This window comes from Micrasema longulum, unplaced genomic scaffold (genome assembly GCF_059751315.1).
Source record: "Micrasema longulum isolate JH-2025_06_02 unplaced genomic scaffold, ASM5975131v1 h1tg001039l, whole genome shotgun sequence".
Taxonomy (NCBI): domain Eukaryota; kingdom Metazoa; phylum Arthropoda; class Insecta; order Trichoptera; family Brachycentridae; genus Micrasema; species Micrasema longulum.
This window is the reverse complement of record NW_028278227.1, coordinates 297233-316346: the sequence shown is the minus strand read 5'-3', so window position 1 is coordinate 316346 and position 19114 is coordinate 297233. Positions and strand designations below refer to the sequence as shown.

The following is a 19114-nucleotide window of genomic DNA, read 5'->3' as shown; positions in this document are numbered from 1 at the left end:
GTGTGTTTTGTAATATAAATAATAAAGATGTACATAAATACCTTGTTTTCAAAACTGTCTGAATATTTGTTAATTATGTTTGTTTTTTCAGTTAGTCTTTTTCGTTTATTCTCAAATGTAATAAAAAAAAACTAAATTATTAAGTGTCCTCTGCGCGGGAAACCCCAGTGAGTTACATTATTTTTATTATTAATTATAGTTTGTAAGTGAAAAATATGAATAAATTAATAAATAAAATAAGAAACAATATTTCTCAAACGACTCATGGTCATTTGAAAAATATATTTATTTGCAGAAAGAATCACAAAACACCACTCAAATATCAGATAAAATTGTGTTATTTCAAATGTTTTGGCTTGTTACAAAGTTCAACCAGCCTAAATTTTAGTTTTTCATGATTTTTTATTCAACGTAGTTGCGTTTAATAAATTAATGTTTTAAAATTACAGATTTTTTATTATAAAATATTAAAAATACTCAACTCAGATTAATTTATTTACACAGAAAAGCTCAAGATAATATTTAAGAAAAAATAAACAATTATATTCGAATCACAAAAAACACTCAAGAAATTAATACAAGAGCGTCAGATAATTTAACTTGTGAACAACTAACGGAAAGGAAACAATTTTGTGTATACGGCGATAAAGTTTTATAATTTACTTTCAAAAGTCTTACAAAACATAGACATTCTTAAAAAACACCTTTAAAATTGGTTCTTACCGCTCGTGTTGCAAGTGACATGTGAATTTAATAAATTATGTATTTTAATGTAAATAAATATATACTTAAACAAATATGGTTATTTAAAAAGCTTTTCCGCAGATGGGAAAGTGAAACAGAGGATATGTAAAAAATATTTACATAATCACACACAACAACACCTGGACCAATTGAGAAAAAATATTTTTGTTTTTTATTCGGCGTGAACTAAACATGATATTTTCAATCATACATCATTTTCAAAAGTATATGACACCAAACAGAATATGTTTTTCAAATGAACAGTTAGCCAAAATAATTTCCGATACCAACGTGACTGCATTTTAAAAGAACGGGGTCCTAAAATCCTCGATATATACATTTTAAAATTCTATTTCATTCAAAGTTTAATTTTTTTGTGTTTTTGTATTGGTTATATTTAGTTGTCCAAGTGCTGCGCATTCCTCGGAAGAACCTTAAACCAAGTTGCCTCTTCTTTACACCTGCACCTGCGGGCTTCCTCCGCGCCGTCATGGAAGGCCGTCAATGACGATATTTCAACTTTATTCGGTAGAACTAAGGGACGCGGGATTGACGTGAAAGGAAGTGATAAGCAGGCTAGCGAAAGGATATCCTGAAGGTGTCTGGTAATGTCCATATACTCCACTTAGAAGCGAATGTGAAAAAAAAGAAAGATGCTCTAATACTTACAGTTATATTTAATAAGATTTTTTGTAGATTTTTCAGGTCGTACTTAAAATTATGTATTCCAGTAACTTAAACGTTTATAACAACATCTTTTTTTTTTGAAAAAGAAATATGAGCGTTTTTATAATTTTACCAAATATTTTTATTTTGGTGACCATTTTCAACGAGTTGTAAATAACTCACTATAAGAAAATAGAAATCAAGTTAAGATAGAGAGCAGTTCAAACCTCGGACGTCTGATCCGCGAGTCTGCAACACTAGCCACGGGACCACAACCTAATTTATCTTATTATATTACGAATACTACGAATGTTTTATTTTTATGTATGGCTTCTTGTTATTATTTATGTTGTTACATGAGCTCTTTTGATATTTTTGTTGTTAAGATATACAAAATGTTTGAATTTTATTGTGTAAATAATAAGTAACATGTTTATCAGCCGATATTGCCATATTTTGGGAAAAGGTCCAATGAAGAAAAAAAAATTGCAATAATATTGTAATTCAATTTTATTTATCTACGCTCATCCTAGGTTAATAATCTGTTCATTGTTTTGTTGTTTATGGTTAAGTGATGGCGTCGGTCTGTCATATTTTTGATATGTCACATGAACTGTTTCAAAATAGTTTAACGTTTCTGTAAATGTTGTTTACGTAAATAATATTTTAATAAAACGCCATATCATCGGGGCAACAATACTCCTTGTTCATTATTTTTCACTCGATTAACGGAAAACCGGTTGTAGCATTTTAATTACAGAACCATAATAAAAGTGAATGATTGATTTAAATATTGGTGATTATCATTTTTAATCAAATGTGATCGTAAATTGGTTTAATTGTATTATCATCTCATGTAAACATGTGCCTCTGAGCAGAAGTGTCACGTGTTTTTGTTATTAAGAGCTTTTACTTAAACCAAGTGCTAAATTTGTTTTCCCTTTTAACCTACAAATTGTATCGCAGAATTGTTTGTAAAATATTATTGCTTTACGGTTGTAAGCGACCAATTTATAGCATTGTTTACATAGTGTTAAATCCTTTTCTTTTAATGTTTATTCAATATTCGTGTTACTAGTTTTTAAAATTTATTTAAGTATGTACATACATCGATATTAGTGAATGTTGGGAATTGGTGAGTTGTTTATTTGTTTCATATGCGTTTAGGAAATTCAGTTCAGACTTTACAAGTGTTTGCATTACTTCGCCTATTTCCTCATTCCTTCCTTGTATTTTTTTTCCCCAAACAATTCATTCATAAGACGGGGTGAAATAAGTACTCATTGACTTTTTTTAAAATGTGATCATAGGGATATAGTGTAAAAACGTTGTTTTGATTCCAGAACAATTATAAGCAGAAAGTTTAGCTCCCACCACTAATAACATCCCTTTTAAAAATTTGTTGTTTCCAATATCAAGCATTTTCAATGATTATTTAAATAAACAAAATTATATTTTTCTGCATGAACTTTCGTTTAAATGCTTTAAAATCAGCGCAGTAAACCACTGTTGGAGTTTACGTTCATGATGTATGCAGCAAGAGACGCTGGAGTGGTAGAAACTCCCCGCTCCTGCGTCTCACACCCGATGAGCCATTGTGGTTGGTGCTGTACATGCCCCTTTAATATGCTCGATCGATATTTCGACTTCTAGCAAAAATATTTTTTTTTTTCTAAATTTAAAAAAATGCAGTTAGTGTGTTGTATACAAATACTATAATTGACTGTATTATTTTATTTGTACTGAGCTGCCGAAAAAGAATGATAAATTTATCACACAAAACAGAAGACAAATGCAGTAGGAACAAATGACCAAAAAAAGTTATATATTATTGAAAAAATTTAAATGATTGACTAATATAATTTACTTTCATTTCAAGCACGAATAGTGGGGCTATGCTTTTTAATAATTTAATAAATTACTGGATTATTAAATATGATTTTGTCATCAAAATATCCATGAAAATATATGTATTTTATTAAATCCAACCCTTTTTTAGAAATTGGACATGGAGTTATGTGATTAAAAAGTATAAATATAAGGTTTAGTTAAAAAAGAGATGCTCTACCTATAAGTAAGTAAAGAAATCAATAAATAATAATTATTACAATGTGAAGGTTGTCTGCATAATTTTGAGAATATCGAGACTCCAATTTCTGTCAAAACTCAATCAGGCAGCATCATTCAACACTAACGCATTTCTTTCATGTGCCATGAACGTTGACCACAACAGTTGGTTATTTTAGTATATTTTACCTAGTGTGATCCTAATATTTGTTTAATGTCGCAAATTGTTATGACGTAACTTTAACTTAAACTGGTGCTATGTAAATCATCCCAAATAATAAACTATAATAATAATAATAAAAACTAATAGTACTTAGATTATTTTTATATGATAAGAATGTCGTCCCCCAGAAATGGTCTCACTAGTTCTTTTGACATTAGTGTTAAATGGACTTCTTATTCATATAACGGTATAATCAATCCCCGTTTCTTTGTACCTGATTTATATTTCTTGGTTGGATTTCAATATAATTAGGTAGTAACTTATATTTTCATGAGTTATTGAATACCTAAATATTTATGAGTATTTTTACTTGGAGGTGCACTGCACTTCTGCACATACGTGGGCACAAACAATCTGCCTTTGGTGACCAACTACAAAATTGGCTGCTTTGTTGATTTAAACTTTCATAATTTCATTATTCTTTCATACTCCTGTACTCCGAATTGTTGACTATAACAGTCTTTCAACTTTGTTTAATTATATGAAATTAAAACCTTTAGTATTTGTTTTCTTTTTCCTTCATTCTTACTCAAAGTCTTAAACTTTGTTTTGTTTAGAAATTGTTATACGGCTCTACAGTAATTTATCGTTGCATAAGTACTTACTATGGAATAATTAAGTAATAATGCTGTGATACATTTACTAAACACCTTTGACTCAATATAAAGTGCCCTTTTGATCCTATGGAGCCAATCATTGACCCCAAAAAGTGTATACGAAAAATCGGCTTTTAAGTTTTATGTTGATTTTTTTTTGTATTTTAGAATTCCCAAATTATGTCCAGTGATATTTTGTTAACTCGACTCACCAAAACATTATTTGATGTATAAACTGCAAAAAATTTCAAATAAATTGCTATGAATTATTATAAAATCAATACTTTCTTATTAGTGTCACACATGTATTCTATTAAAAGTCGCACATTTATTCTATTGAAAGTTACACAGTTTTTATATATATATTTACACCATGAATAGTATACTTTTATAATATTAGGATTGTATCGTCGGTCGATGGGAAGCGTTCTTTTAATAGAATAAATGTGTAAAACTAATAATATTATTTTTATTTTATAATAATTCATTATGAAGTGAATTCTAATGCAATCAATAAAATGAATTGCTGTTTTTTGTAAAAAAAAATATCTTGAGTTTTTTCACCAATCGTATTTAAAATATTTTTAATTTGAAAACATGAAATTAATTTAGTTTTTTATTCTTTTGCAGATAATTTATCTTACATTTGTACGAAACGTGGTACTTCTTGTTTATCAATCGCTGGTTATGTATACCGATCTACTAAACAAAGGGCATCGAGTGTTTACTGGTCGTGCTATGAAAGAACTTGCAAGGCTCGATGCATTACAAAAAATGGAAAACTAATGTCACAATCAGAGAAACATTCGCATCCAGCGGATTTCGATAAAATCTATAGTCACTATCAAATTACAAGTCAGATCAAGTAAAAAATTATACGCTAAAACAATACTCACTTATAGATTCAAACACTACTCTTACTCAAATGAAAGACAAAACCCCCACAATACATCACATACAAATAATATAATCACTAGATCCTCAACACATAAACAACTTAAACAAATACAAACTAATACCACTTTCAGACAAAGGGATTTTGAGTATTATTCAATTAAAATCTATAACCTACTTCCACTATCTATTAAAGCAATTAGTAATGAGAAAATGTTTAAAAAGGCTATAAAAAAATGGATAGTGGAGCTAGGTAGAAGTAAAATGGATTGTCTCATTCGCCCATACCAATGCTGAATCAACTGCTCCACAACTGTATGGCTTATGTTAGGTTTTTGTTGTTTTCATTGTGTGTTTTGTAATATAAATAATATAGATGTATATAAATACCTTGTTTTTAAAACTGTCTGAATATTTGTTAATTATGTTTGTTTTTTAAGTGAGTCTTCTTTGTTTATTCTCAAATGTAATAAAAAAAAATTAAATTGTTAAGTGTCTTCGGCACGGGAAACCCCAGTGAGGTCACATTATTTTTATTATTAATTTATAGTTTGTAAGCGAAAAATATGAATAAATAAAATAAATAAAAATAAATACAATAAAATAGTAACAGACTTATCACAAAATTAAATACTATTACTGAAATTGCTTTTAAGACTCGAATGATTGATATACATTATGTCTAAGATTGCCTAGTCGTCCTTTATTTTTCAATAATATTCTTTGATGTTGTCCAATCCCTGTTTTTTTCATTTTATTTAAAACATACCATTACTAGAAATACAGCTATTTAGCTGTTTCAATGTGAGTCTGTTTTTTGTGTTTTTTTTTACACAACATGAAAGTACTTGATTAAAACTACCATATTTTTCATACCTTAAGACCAACTTTTTCATTCTGAAAATTCAACAAAAAATTAGGGTGCGTCTTATAGTCCGATGCGTCTTATCGTCCACAAAATACGATACACGGAATGTATGTTCGTGTTTTGATTTTCAATCTCTGTTATTGTATATTTTATGTCATTTTAGACCTAGCTTTTTATTTTTTAAATATTTTTTTTAAACACCCTTAGTGGGCTTTTACATTTTTGAAAATATATTAATGGGTAGGTTAATATTGCGAAGTGATAATCAATAAAAAATCAAATATGTAGTAGTGACTGACGAAAACAAGATTTTCAGCCAAAACCGAAACTCAAATTTTGGCTTCTGTTTTAGTTTGGACGAAACCGAAACATATTTAAATAAGTTAAAAGTCACTTCAAAACCCCCAAAATTAGGCTTTTTATTCTTAAACCTTCCGAGTTCATTAAATAAGTGTTTAAAATACACAATGAAATAAAAAGGCATAAATTTAATGAGTAAATTTGGTTGTTTTTAGTGCTTTTTGGTTTTATGTTATGTTATACAACTTATATATATATATATATATATAGTTGGATAATTTATAAAGCGCCATTTTTGTGAAAATCACCTCAAGGGCGCTGTACAATTAATAAGTATCCCAGTACGTCCTGCAGCTACAGAGCGCATGGACGGTTGGGATTCTAGTTCCTCATTTTTAATTAAGATCAATCAAAAATTATAATAGATAGGAGCTAGATTACAGGACGTCTTGCAGCTACAGAGCGCATAGACAGTTAGAAATTTAGCCCCCATTTACACATTTTAAAAATTGACAAATAAATTGAGTGTATTACAAAATAATAATAATATGAATAGTAAAAAGGAGTAAGATTACAACACGCCTTGCTTAACTTATATTAATTAACTTATATGTAACAGCTTTTCAATGTACACTATAGAAACTTTAACTTCTTTACTGTAAAGGAATTTCAAAAATATTTAAATATGAAATATCCTAGAACTACTGACTATAGTCAGAAAAGCAGTTATTTCGAATGTAATTCAACACATCCCGACCTCAGGTTTTGGTTGAGCTGATATTTCGGCCAATTTTTGTTTGAAACTGAAACATCGACTGAAACTTGTTTTATTGGCCGAAACCTAAACCTAAACTTCAGTCGGTCTCCTTAATAGTAGGAATCTATTGAGCCTGTAAAGTACAAAGCTATGTTGCTTTTTTGTGCGATTCAGTCCCTTTTCTTGTTTTCTTGTTTATGATGCTCATGTAAGGGACATTTATTTTGAAACAAAAATCATGCCTTTTAGCATGCTTTCCTATTTCGAGATAACTGACACTATCATTAATACTACTCTCGACTCAATGCACAGTAACATAAAGCCAGCTTTCATTGGAGACATCCATCGGTACAGTACTCGATCAAAAAACAATATATATATTGGATCTGTGAAGTCTACGAAGTTTGGTACTAGATCTTTACAATACATAGGTTTCAAGGAATTTAATAAATTGCCACAAAAATTTAAAGTACCTATTTCAAAATATAGAAACAGGACGTGCGAATTGAAGAATTATTTTTTCCAGAAGTACTTTGAATAAATAATGTTAGTTTATAGAGAATGCGCATCTTGAACATATACCTTTTAATATTTCACCGTTTTTGCTTGTATATGTAATTTTTAATACTATTTAAATGTTATTTGTGTTTTTTTCTTTTTATATACTTTTTTTGGCTTGTATACATAATTTCAATTTTTTCAACGTTTTTGATAAAAAAAATTAACCTGTATTGGGTGTGCGCATATTTTGTTAATTAAAAAAAATGATTTTATTTTGTACTAGTTCAGTATGTATATATACATCCATGTAATTTTTAAACTTTTTCAATTTTCTTTCCCAGATTGCATAATGTAAACATTATTTTGAATTTATTTCCATGCCTAGTATTCTGTTTATTCTGTTATTTTCAAGTATTTTTCATACCCTTTTTAATTTGTAGTATATCATAATTTTAATTTTTCTGCTTTTGTTAAATAATATTATAGTTTAAAATTTAAAAACGTCTCTAAAAAAATTATTATCTGTATGTCCCTAAATGAGTTTTTTTTAAAAAAAACTCCTTGGGAATATTGTATATAATTATGTATAATATGTTTTCAATATAAAAAAAAAAAAAAAATTTTTTACTCATACCGAACACAACATTCAAAAATAATTATGTTTGCGTTTTGATGTGGCTGTGTTTTTGTCTTTTTGGCACTAAAACAGGCCAGGAGATTCCATTTTAGCGATTAATTACAGCACAGAATACCCAGGCTTGAGAAAAATCCCATTTAATTTCGGTGTCGTCACTGGGAATCACACCCAGAACCTTTGTGTGTGAGTCAAGCGTATTAGCCACTGCACCACGGAGGCCGCCATTGTTATAACATGTATATCATACTTATTTTAAAGTACATTTCTTAAAAATTGGTTTTCTAGTCATGGTCTGCATTTATTGTACCACAATTTTTTATATTTTTGTACTAAATATCTCGTTTACAAGTTATATATAATATATTAGTTTTATTGTTATTATTTTAATTGTAAAATGATACATGTTACCCTTTTCTGTTTATTTAAATAAGTATTCTTGTTTTTTTATACTTTTGTATATTTATTTTTTATTTTTTTATAAACAGTTTATTACACATTTTTTAGACATAATTATGTTTGCATTCTAAATAGGTGAAATTAAAGGTCTTACAACTCTGTTTCATTATAAGAAATTGAAACATTTCTCATTTGTTTTATTTTCCCTTTACACTCGAAATTTCTATAAAATTTTATTTAGCTTGCTAATAAATTGTTAGTACCGCAATTTAATGTCACATATTTTGTGTTTAATAAGGAAATAATAATGATTTATTATTACATACTTATTGCTAGGTGTAATGTGATGATGGTAAAGTTTTGTTTCTGTTCTAAGATTCTTGTGGGTATTTTTTGTTTGTTTGAAGCAACTGAATGTAATTTTATTTAATAATTAATATTTGATAAGTTGCTTAAATAAACATTTTATATGGTCTAAAAATTATAAGGTATTTATTGATACAACTAAAAACACTTAGGTTATTCAGAAAATTTGAAATTTTCAGTGATCTTAAAACCAAACACCATGCATTTGGTAAGGTGATATATTATTTTCAATAAAAAAATTGAATTGTTAATTTTTTGTTATAAATGTTATTAAAATTATAAACTTCTTAAAAAACTAATAATGATAAAATAAGTTTGTTGATAATCAAATGATATCAGAAATATATTAGAGGATTTCAAACGATGAATACCAATCGCTAGCTCTGTAGTTTGCATGGTGATCTATTTATCGTTTTCTTTATGTATTTACAAGTTATCGAGCAGACGTGTAACTTCATTTCAATTGGTTTGTTTTTAGATGACTCATCTTCAGTAAAATGAACAAGGACCGTGTTCAATGCAATATTGTATAAGATACACCGTAATTGTTGGTGATCTCAAAAGCCACCCTTTAAACGTTTTCGTATTAAAGGGATTGGTAGGTAATTCAATATAGGTGATATAAATTAATGACTATCACTATAAAACCTAACCAAAAACATACAATTATTTTATAAATATTTATTTTTATACTATTATTAGTATCTTGAAAGAGCTACATTTTAATTAAGTATATGAGAGTTATGTAAGTAAGTGAGATTTAATTATTATTCAACATGTTTTTGAACACAAAATATTTTACTTTTTGTATTTTCTTACAGATAACTTATCCTATATAAAAACTCAACGCGGTGCTCCTAGTTTAGTAATTGCTGGGTATGTATACCGAGCCACTAAACGAAGGGAATTAAGGGTTTACTGGTCGTGTTGTGATAGAATTTGCAAAGCTCGCTGCGTCACAAAAAATGGAAAGCTGATGTCTCAAACAGGGAAACATTCACATGCACCTGATTCCAAAAGAATCCGAAGACACTATCAAATAGAAAGTCTGATCGAAACTATTACAAATGATGAAATGTAATTGTGTGAGAATTGTTGTAAATAAATATTTTCAATGTCTCAAATGATTGATATTCATTTCCTGGTATTCTCCATTATTTCTCACAGAATCGCGAGCTTTTGTGAAACATTGTTATCGCTTCCCAACTGTGTTACAAAACATTTAATGAATGAGAATGCAGATGTAAGCCCCTTATGTGTCACCTCTGGGCCACTTTATTATGAATTACAGGCGCCGTATCGCAGTTGATTTAATGGCCAACTGTGAAACTGGCGTCGCGGGTTATATTTCCGCCAGTTGCAAGAAAAAATTCAAATTTGCAATCCAGAATTTTTATCAATTGGTCTGAGTGTTGTGGTGTATTATTCATAACTTCCTTCCATATCCTTTCTTTCCCACCTGCTGACGAGCTTCTAGAAAAGAAGCTTAGCGGGTTATTCTTTTACAAAAATAAAAATATATTCTGTATAGCACGGCGGCATCAGCATGATTTCTTTATCGTCTTATAAATTTGTACTTCAGTTTATTAAAAACATTATCAGTTAAGTTGACTGTAGCCGTCAAAATACTTAATCTCGTTTATAGTAGTGAAAAGTACTCGGAACTCGTAGTGAAAAGACGGCTTTACCCTATGTAAAACTGAACTAATTATGAAAATTGTCACCAACAAAAGTGTTACAGTATGTTAGTCAAATAAGATTTACTTCAAACCATCAACTACAATCCATTCGGAAGTGAAATATAAAAAAAAATAAGACAGTTATATGTGTCCGTGTGAGTGGATCCTTTGAGAAAAAAGTGTCCGCGTACAAGTTTAAAAAAAACATTACAGGCTAAGCATTGTACCCACAGCTCAGTTATGCCAAAATAAGCATGCAAAAAAAACATTTTCATATGCATAGAAATGTTTTGATGTGATCGGTGCAGCGCCTCTTTTAATTTTACTTTTTACTTATTTTTTATTTATTTATGCATCAACAGTTCAAAGAACCTTTTACAAAAAATAATAATTTACAGAAATAATCACAGCAATGCACAATAAACATGTAGTACATAGTATGAAATAATAGAATAATTATAACTAAAAAAATCAGTGAAGATATAATTCAAAAAACAAAAAGTAAAAAAGAAACATAACATCTCTATATGACAATAACCATGAGAAAATCTTATGTTCTTAATAAAAATATAACACAATATAACTTAATATAAATATATCATTCAAAGTTGAGAATAAGTGGATAATAATAATTTAAAAAAATAATACAACATTAGTATTTAAAAAATATAAGTTTTTTAAACTAAAATAAAAAACTAAAATTAAATTAACTAAATAATACCTGTATTTAGTGAAATCATCATCATCAGTTGGTTGGAAGAAGTTGCCATTTGGCAATAAATTCACCAATGTACAATTTAAATTATGTCTTTAAATCATGTTCAATAAAAATCACGTATTCCAGGAAACAAAGTTAAATTAATATTATATTTTAAAATAAATCCATTATTTTTCTAATAAATAACAAGTGAGAATTCGTTCAATAAAAATCACGTATTCCAGGAAACAAAGTTAAATTAATATTATATTTTAAAATAAATCCATTATTTTTCTAATAAATAACAAGTGAGAATTCGTTTTAATTCATGAACAGAATTTGTATTGAAAATATTGAATATTTGTTCTAATTCTTTTTCATACCTATGTATCCTGGGTATAGGTGAGTGCATTTCGAAGTTGGTCCGTGAATTGTTGCAAAAAAATAATTCCTTCTAGTGCACCTACCAGGTATTCGAATTTTAATTAGTTCAAGCAGAGCAGGGCTGTCAATTATCGATTTCATTAAATAAGTAAAATATAATAGTATAATGTAGAGTATTATACAGAGTTATAGTTCTTACTTTAAACAAGGCTAAAATTTTCTTACAGTTTAATGAAACAATGTAGATTCAACCCATGCTATGTGTATGTAAAAATATAATATAAATCTGTCGCTGTTTTTTTAAAAGAAAGCTGTTAATAATGTTTTCCGTCTGCACCTTATGTATCCTGATTTTATGCAATTATAATAATAACAATATTGATTATATGGGACAGTACACAAAACAGGGCATTTAATATAACAATGGTACAAATAGGTGCATATATTTTATAAATAGGACTCTCGCTTATTTTTCTGTGTCAAATTATTTAAGTAACTTGAATTGTTTTAGTTCTGAATATTTATTTTGTTTTATGTATCGTTTACCGCTAACTAAAAAATGCATTTGGCCATGGATGCGAGAAAACATGTTACTATAGTGGTTCAAATGGTATATGTGGTAAAGCCAGTGCATTCTCTAGTTTAGCAATTGTACATAATTATGTTTAATCTGTATTTAAATTATACTAAATACATAATTTTGAGAAGATGGCTTTTGCCACGAAGATCAGTATGTTAGAAGAAGTAATAAATCTACCTGAAAATAACTTGGGTTTTATTATGTATAAATAAACATTAGTTTTTGTGTGACTAATACAAATATGTATCTTGATTTATTTTATTCCAGATGAGTATACAGCCCTTCTCATTGATTATGATGACGACTCGTGTGACTTGGAATTTGATTCCCAGTTTCTGTCCAATGTGAACTTATTCAAAACAGAAGAACTTCCAAGAAAAGCGGAAAAAAATAAACCACTAGAGTTCATTCTGAGTATACGTGGTAATCCACAACTTGTCTACAACGGTCAAACATATAATTTTGAAAAGATGTCGAGCACAAAAAAGATGTGGCAATGTACTCAGAGCCAACGGTTTAAGTGTCGCGCTCGACTTTTTACCATTGGTTCCAGTGTTTATGTCACAAATGATAATCATTCCCATCCTAAGACTATCGGTAGATTACGGGATAAGGCAATAGAAGAAAATTAAAGAATCTTTATTGTCGATACAAGGGGTCTTAAGTGGTGCCTACTCTCTATTTTACTTAATTATTTTGAAAATATTATTTGTTTTTTTTTGAAAATTTTCAGGTATTACTAGTATTTAGGTACCTGCTTGCAGTACAAGACCTAAATATTTGTTCTTTGAAGCATCCGGCAGCCAAAATTATGTTTCAACTCTCTAATTCTTAGATTACTGGCTTTTAATGAGTACAGAGAGATGGATGTTTTTTATTTTTCTCTCTGTCTTTAGGTTAAATATTCTATATCAATGAAATAGTCTACGTACAGTTATTTAATATCATTTTACCTATTGATTTTATTTTTAATCTTTAGGTTGCCATGCACATAATATATGTATTATCATCATCATCAGCATCCCCATTCCACACCTAATGGTGCATAGGGCACTGCATTGGTACACCAATTGCAGCGTATCTTGATAATTTTTCTTACATGAAGGTAAGATGATCAGTCTTACGCTTCCGGTACGAGTCCGGGGACAATGAAAATATTCTATATTTCATATCAACCATGTCGGGAATCGAACCTGAGACCTCTTCCATGGTAGGAAAACGCGCTTACCATTTCACCACGAAACCAACAGCAACAAAAATAATAATTTAACAAAGTCATACGTATTATAACTTTTTCAAACTTGTTGTTTTATTTATTCTATTAATATTGTATTTTATGTACACTACACTATTTTTTTCTTCTTACTGTAAAAGCCTCTTCGTATGCAAAAACAAAGTAAAAATTTGCATATTAGTACTGATTTCACTAATATTTTTATGATAATCGAGTAAGGTAAGCAGTAGACACTGATTATATTGGTATTGATTTCATTAACAACTCTGAAAGACTCCTAATGTTTTGTCAGATAATCAAGTAGAGTGAGCAGTACACTGCTTAAATATGAAGTGTACATAGCTTTACGGGGATTTTAAGTGTCAGATGTCATTAAATAAAATTAACATAATTTATTTTTAAGTTTTTTATGTTTATTTTATGAGTTAACTTATATTACTGTTTGTATATAAACTAATGTTAAGACTTACTTTATTTAATATATATTTATATAATCTTACATTAAACAAAACATTCATTTTTATATTTATTCAAACTCTTTTCATTTTTCATACATTCAGACATCTCATATATAAAATAAAAAAAGAATCCTAAATGTGTGTATATACTATAGCTATTAGGGGTTTAGCAGAATATTTTTTTTTATATTTTTTCTTTCTGTTGACGCCCATGGGGCTTTTACATTATACATACCATATAATAAGAAAAAGTTACACATTAAACATAATTAACATTTTTTCAAATATAAAAATTAAAAAAAAATATATTATTAAAATTTAAAAATAAAGTTACATAGTTAACATAATACACTATTAAGACATAATACATACATTATATTATGTTTATAATATAAGGCATAACAGGATTCAAATAAAACATAATTATATTTATTTTTTATTTTTTTTACACCGGTAAACTAAACTTTAAAGTGAAGTTATTTAAAATGTTGAAAACTGAAAAGGGTTTTATAAACTAAAAATATAAAACATAACACGGGCCAACTTTTAAGCATACATAAATACGATCGAGGATTTATTAACTAGACTCAGTCGCGTCGGTCGCCTGTAGTACTTTGGTCTTGAATATGCTCAATGAGTAACGAAATATATCAACATCGCCATATTCATTACCAAGGCGATGAAGTCTAGCTATAGGTGAATTTACATAGTAGTTGTGCCCGCTGGACACCTCGACAAACACCGACTTATTTCGTGTGCGACGGGAAGGTATTTTAATATTGACCAGTCGCGTTAAATCAGGGCTGTCCAGCGCGCCATTTACAATTTTATATAGGTTTACTAAATCGGTTAAGATTCTCCTATTCGAGAGAGTAGACAATTTTAAATTATTTGATAGGAAGTTGTAGTCGATTTGGTCAACGGGAATATTAGGTTTGAAGAATGGTAAATAGAAGATTTTTGCATACTAAAGAAGGGGAGGAATACATTATAAAAAAACTATATATTTCTTTGAAAAATATCTTTAAAAAATCACATCGTTATAATGTATTTATTTTCTGTCTACTCACAATATGATGAATGAAATGTTTTTGTGATCAATAAATAAATTATTTCCCATTTCAAATAATCTAAACCAATCTTTTTTGTTTAACAAATGTACAAACCGAGGCTTTTTATCATCCTGTGCAACCCGCCTGTTGCACATAATTTAGTTAACTTATATCTGTATTGATTGGCAAAAAATATGTATTATAAATCTGTGTCATACAAAGTAAACATTGTTTTTATTTACATAGTTAATTCATATAAATTACATAATATATTTATAAATGCTTAATATAATTATGTTACATGTCCCATCTCTATAAGACCACAGTGCGCCTATCTTGGGTTGAGAAAAATAGAATCAAATGTGCAAACATAGTGGAAAAACAATTATATGAAAATGAGTACATGTTCATTCACAAAAATGTGAAATGTAGAAAGAGCAAGTAGGGAGACAGGGCGAATAGCGCTCACTGGGTAATGCGCTCACCCCTGTAACTTTGTCAAAATGGAATATAGCAACACTGTGCGTCGCGTGAAGCGCGGGGGACGGGGGTCCCTAATAGGCAGCGATACGTACAGGCAGTCAGCTCGTGGCACGCGACCGTGAAATACATTTTTCCGTCTACGACTGCGCTGATTTAATTTTTGGTTCGGTATTTTCGTCGGTAAGTCCAGACTTTTAATACTTATTTAATTATTAATATAACTTTTCTGAATACAAAACTATTCTATTTTATGATAATGTAGCCAATTTTGAACAACTGTATATGAATGTTTTTAAATTTCAAGTTAAATACAATACAGCCGTTCGGGGTTATACTGCTCACCTGAGCGCCATTACCCCTTGTAGTAACTTTTTTCTCTTCTTATAGATATGCCCAGAAATCGTCAAAGAACCACCGCTAAAGCGGCTTGGAGCGAAAAAGACCTTCAATCTGCTAAAACTGCGATTGAAGAAGGGATGTCCAAAAGAAAAGCCGCAAAACAATTTAACGTACCATTTACTACTTTGAGGGATCGACTAAAAAATGAAAATATGAGCAACCCAAGACTAGGTCGGAAACCCATTTTCACCCCACAGCAAGAAAATTACATTGCTGAACAAGTTAAGTTGCTGGGTTCGCTATACTATAGACCCAGTGTCACAGATTTGCGTAAATATGTTTATAAATATGCAGAGCTCAACAATATCAAAAATAATTTTGATCGAAGCAGCAAAACAGCTGGATTGGATTGGGTACGCAGCTTTATGAGACGCAACCCTTCAGTTTCTGTACGCAAAGCTGAAGTAACTAGCTTGAATAAGGTTTCTGCTTTCAATAATGGACCAATCATCTTGAAATAATTTTTAATAAATTGAGATATTTAACCTATCTGTGCAAACGGCTGTGTACTTACGCCCAGCTTAATACTATTAAAATGGTATATTATGCACTTGTACAGTCATCGCTTTCCTATGGAATAATTGGATGGGAGGGAGCTTATAACAACCATATTAGACCATTAGAAACTGTTCAAAAATTTATCTTAAAAATAATGCTTCACAAAAATCACATTTTTTCTTCTTTTCAAAATATATATTTAAGAACCAAAATTTATTTAAAAGTAATTCAAATAGATCGAGTCAAAGAAGGAATCGTGTGTTAGAAATACCACATTTAAAACGAGGCTAGCACAGAGACATGCATATTTTATAGGCCCAAAAATTTTTGATTTCTTTTTTAATGATAATATTTCATCGATCCCAAACTTTCAAAATTTTCCTTCTTTTCAAAAACACGCACTATCCTGGATTCAAACTAAATATATGAACTCTTTTTTTCTCTGATATATTTTGTTGCCCTTTAATAATGAGGAATATTTTTAAGTTTTTATTATTTTTTATTTCCTTTTTTAATTAGTTTAAAAAAAGAAAATAACTTATAATCTTTTACAGCATATTTTATTTTCTCTTTCTCATGTTACACAAAAATATTATATCTGTCTTTTTATTATAGGAGCAAATATTCTTAAACATTTCTTGTATACCCACAAACAGGCCATGCCTTTATGGGTTTTTTGTTTACTGATTTTACTGTTAATGTGTATGTCATTGGTGTGTAATTATCCTTTATTTTTTTAATACTCTGTTTTACCTCTTACAACACTCTTATAACACATTTCTACGACAAACTTGGTGACTTAATGGAAAAATATAAGTTCCTTCCAAACAACATTTACAATGCTGACGAGACTAGTATCACCACGGTGACAGATTCAGGAAAGGTGCTCGCTGAAAAAGGACTAAGAAGAGTCGGATCTGTTACAAGTGGAGAACGAGGAAGCAATATAACCGTCATGTGTGCTATGAGTGCGACTGGAAACTTCATACCACCCATGTTTATTTTTGCCAGACAGAGAATGACGCCATTATTAGAAAAATATGAACCAGCTGGTTCATTGTACACCAATTCTAAGAATGGCTGAATAAACGAAGATTTATTTGTCACCTGGCTCAAATATTTTTCAGCATTTATTAAGTCTACCCATGAATCACCTGTGCTGTTACTTCTGGATAACCACAGTAGTCACATCTTCCTTCAAGCTTTTATTTTTTGCAAGGAAAACCACATCACGATGCTTTCGATTCCACCACAAAAATACATCAAGTGGAACACAGCCACTTGATGTATTTTTTTACGGACCTCTAAAAGCTGCTTATAAGCACGAATGTAACAGACATATGAAGACACATTTAATGTCTAAAATAACACCACATAATGTTGCAGGTCTTTTCAATAAAGCATTCGTACAAGTTGCGAATATAAGCAAGGGAGAAGCTGGATTTCGAGCCACGGGAATATATCCTTTAAACCCTAATGTATTCACTGATCAAGACTTTTTGGCAGCATCGCTTATGGCGAAAAATCGGAACAAATCGCTCAAAACGAAGACCAAAATGTCCAGCATCTTGGTGATACGCAGTCTTGTGGTACGGCCGTCATTTCAGGACATATATATCTTTTGGCAGGTCCATCAAATAAGGATCAATGCTCCGAATTTGATTTGGCAGTTCATTTTAACCAAAAACTTATTGACGAACAAGGAAGAATTACTGTACCTTTTGCTGCTATAGCAACGACGCTAACTATTGCACCATCTTCTAAGCCAGCCTAAAGAAAGAGGAAACAACATGCTACCATATTAACTGCGATTTCTGTGAAAAGTATTTTACAAGATAAAGGAAATAAAAAGATTGCAAAACTCAATAAGACTGAAAAAAAAAGAAAAATCAAGACCTAAAATAGTAGTCAAAGAAAAGAAGAATAAGAATATGAAACAAAAATTATACAAACGAAAAAGTTTACAAGAAAGTTCTTCAGAGAGTGAAGATGAAGAGCACCTTTGCGACGACAACGGTGATAAAGAAATGAATGTGTGTGTTGAAGATTATACTCGTAACAAATGCATTATTTGCGAAAAATTTGGAAAAAATAACTTGATGTGGTATCGCTGTACCACCTGCGGACTGTGGTCTCATGCTATATGTTCTGGATGGGATTTGGCAGATGGTTACATCTGCGATTTATGTATCCGGCGATAGAATCTTGGTATTTATTATTGTGATTACCCCTAATAATAATAATAATTGAAGTTCATTTGGTATTGAAGATTATACTATATTTTTTTAATTATATAAGATTGATCTCACGTACAAATAGGGATAATTGATGCTAATTTGTGATTGTAGACTTAACATTAATTGTATAAGGTTGATCTCACGCATACTAGTGTAATGAAAATGGATCTTAGTAGATATATTTCCAAAAACATGTTTGAGTGTCATTACCCTTTAGCCTGAGCGGCAATACCCAAAGTCAGGGGCAATGGCCCTCAAACCTGATTTTTTTGTAATGTTTTTTTAAATTATTTATAAGTTTAATATAAATACGTATAGTGTTAAAATGTTGATTAATGAATAGTTTAAGAACTTGTTCTTTATTTTAAATTTTGAAGTAAAATTAATATTTTGACAAA

General features: G+C 29.6%; 1 protein-coding gene across 1 annotated transcript; it reads left to right on the top strand.

Moving 5' to 3' along the window:
- Positions 1–1994: 1994 nt before the first annotated feature.
- On the top strand, positions 1995–19114 carry LOC148277388 (uncharacterized). The gene is made up of 3 exons (XM_088232942.1): positions 1995–2206; positions 4927–5162; positions 12598–19114. The coding sequence occupies exons 1-3, from the start codon at positions 2188–2190 to the stop codon at positions 12985–12987; spliced, it is 645 nt and encodes a 214-aa protein (XP_088089068.1). The 5' UTR covers positions 1995–2187; the 3' UTR covers positions 12988–19114.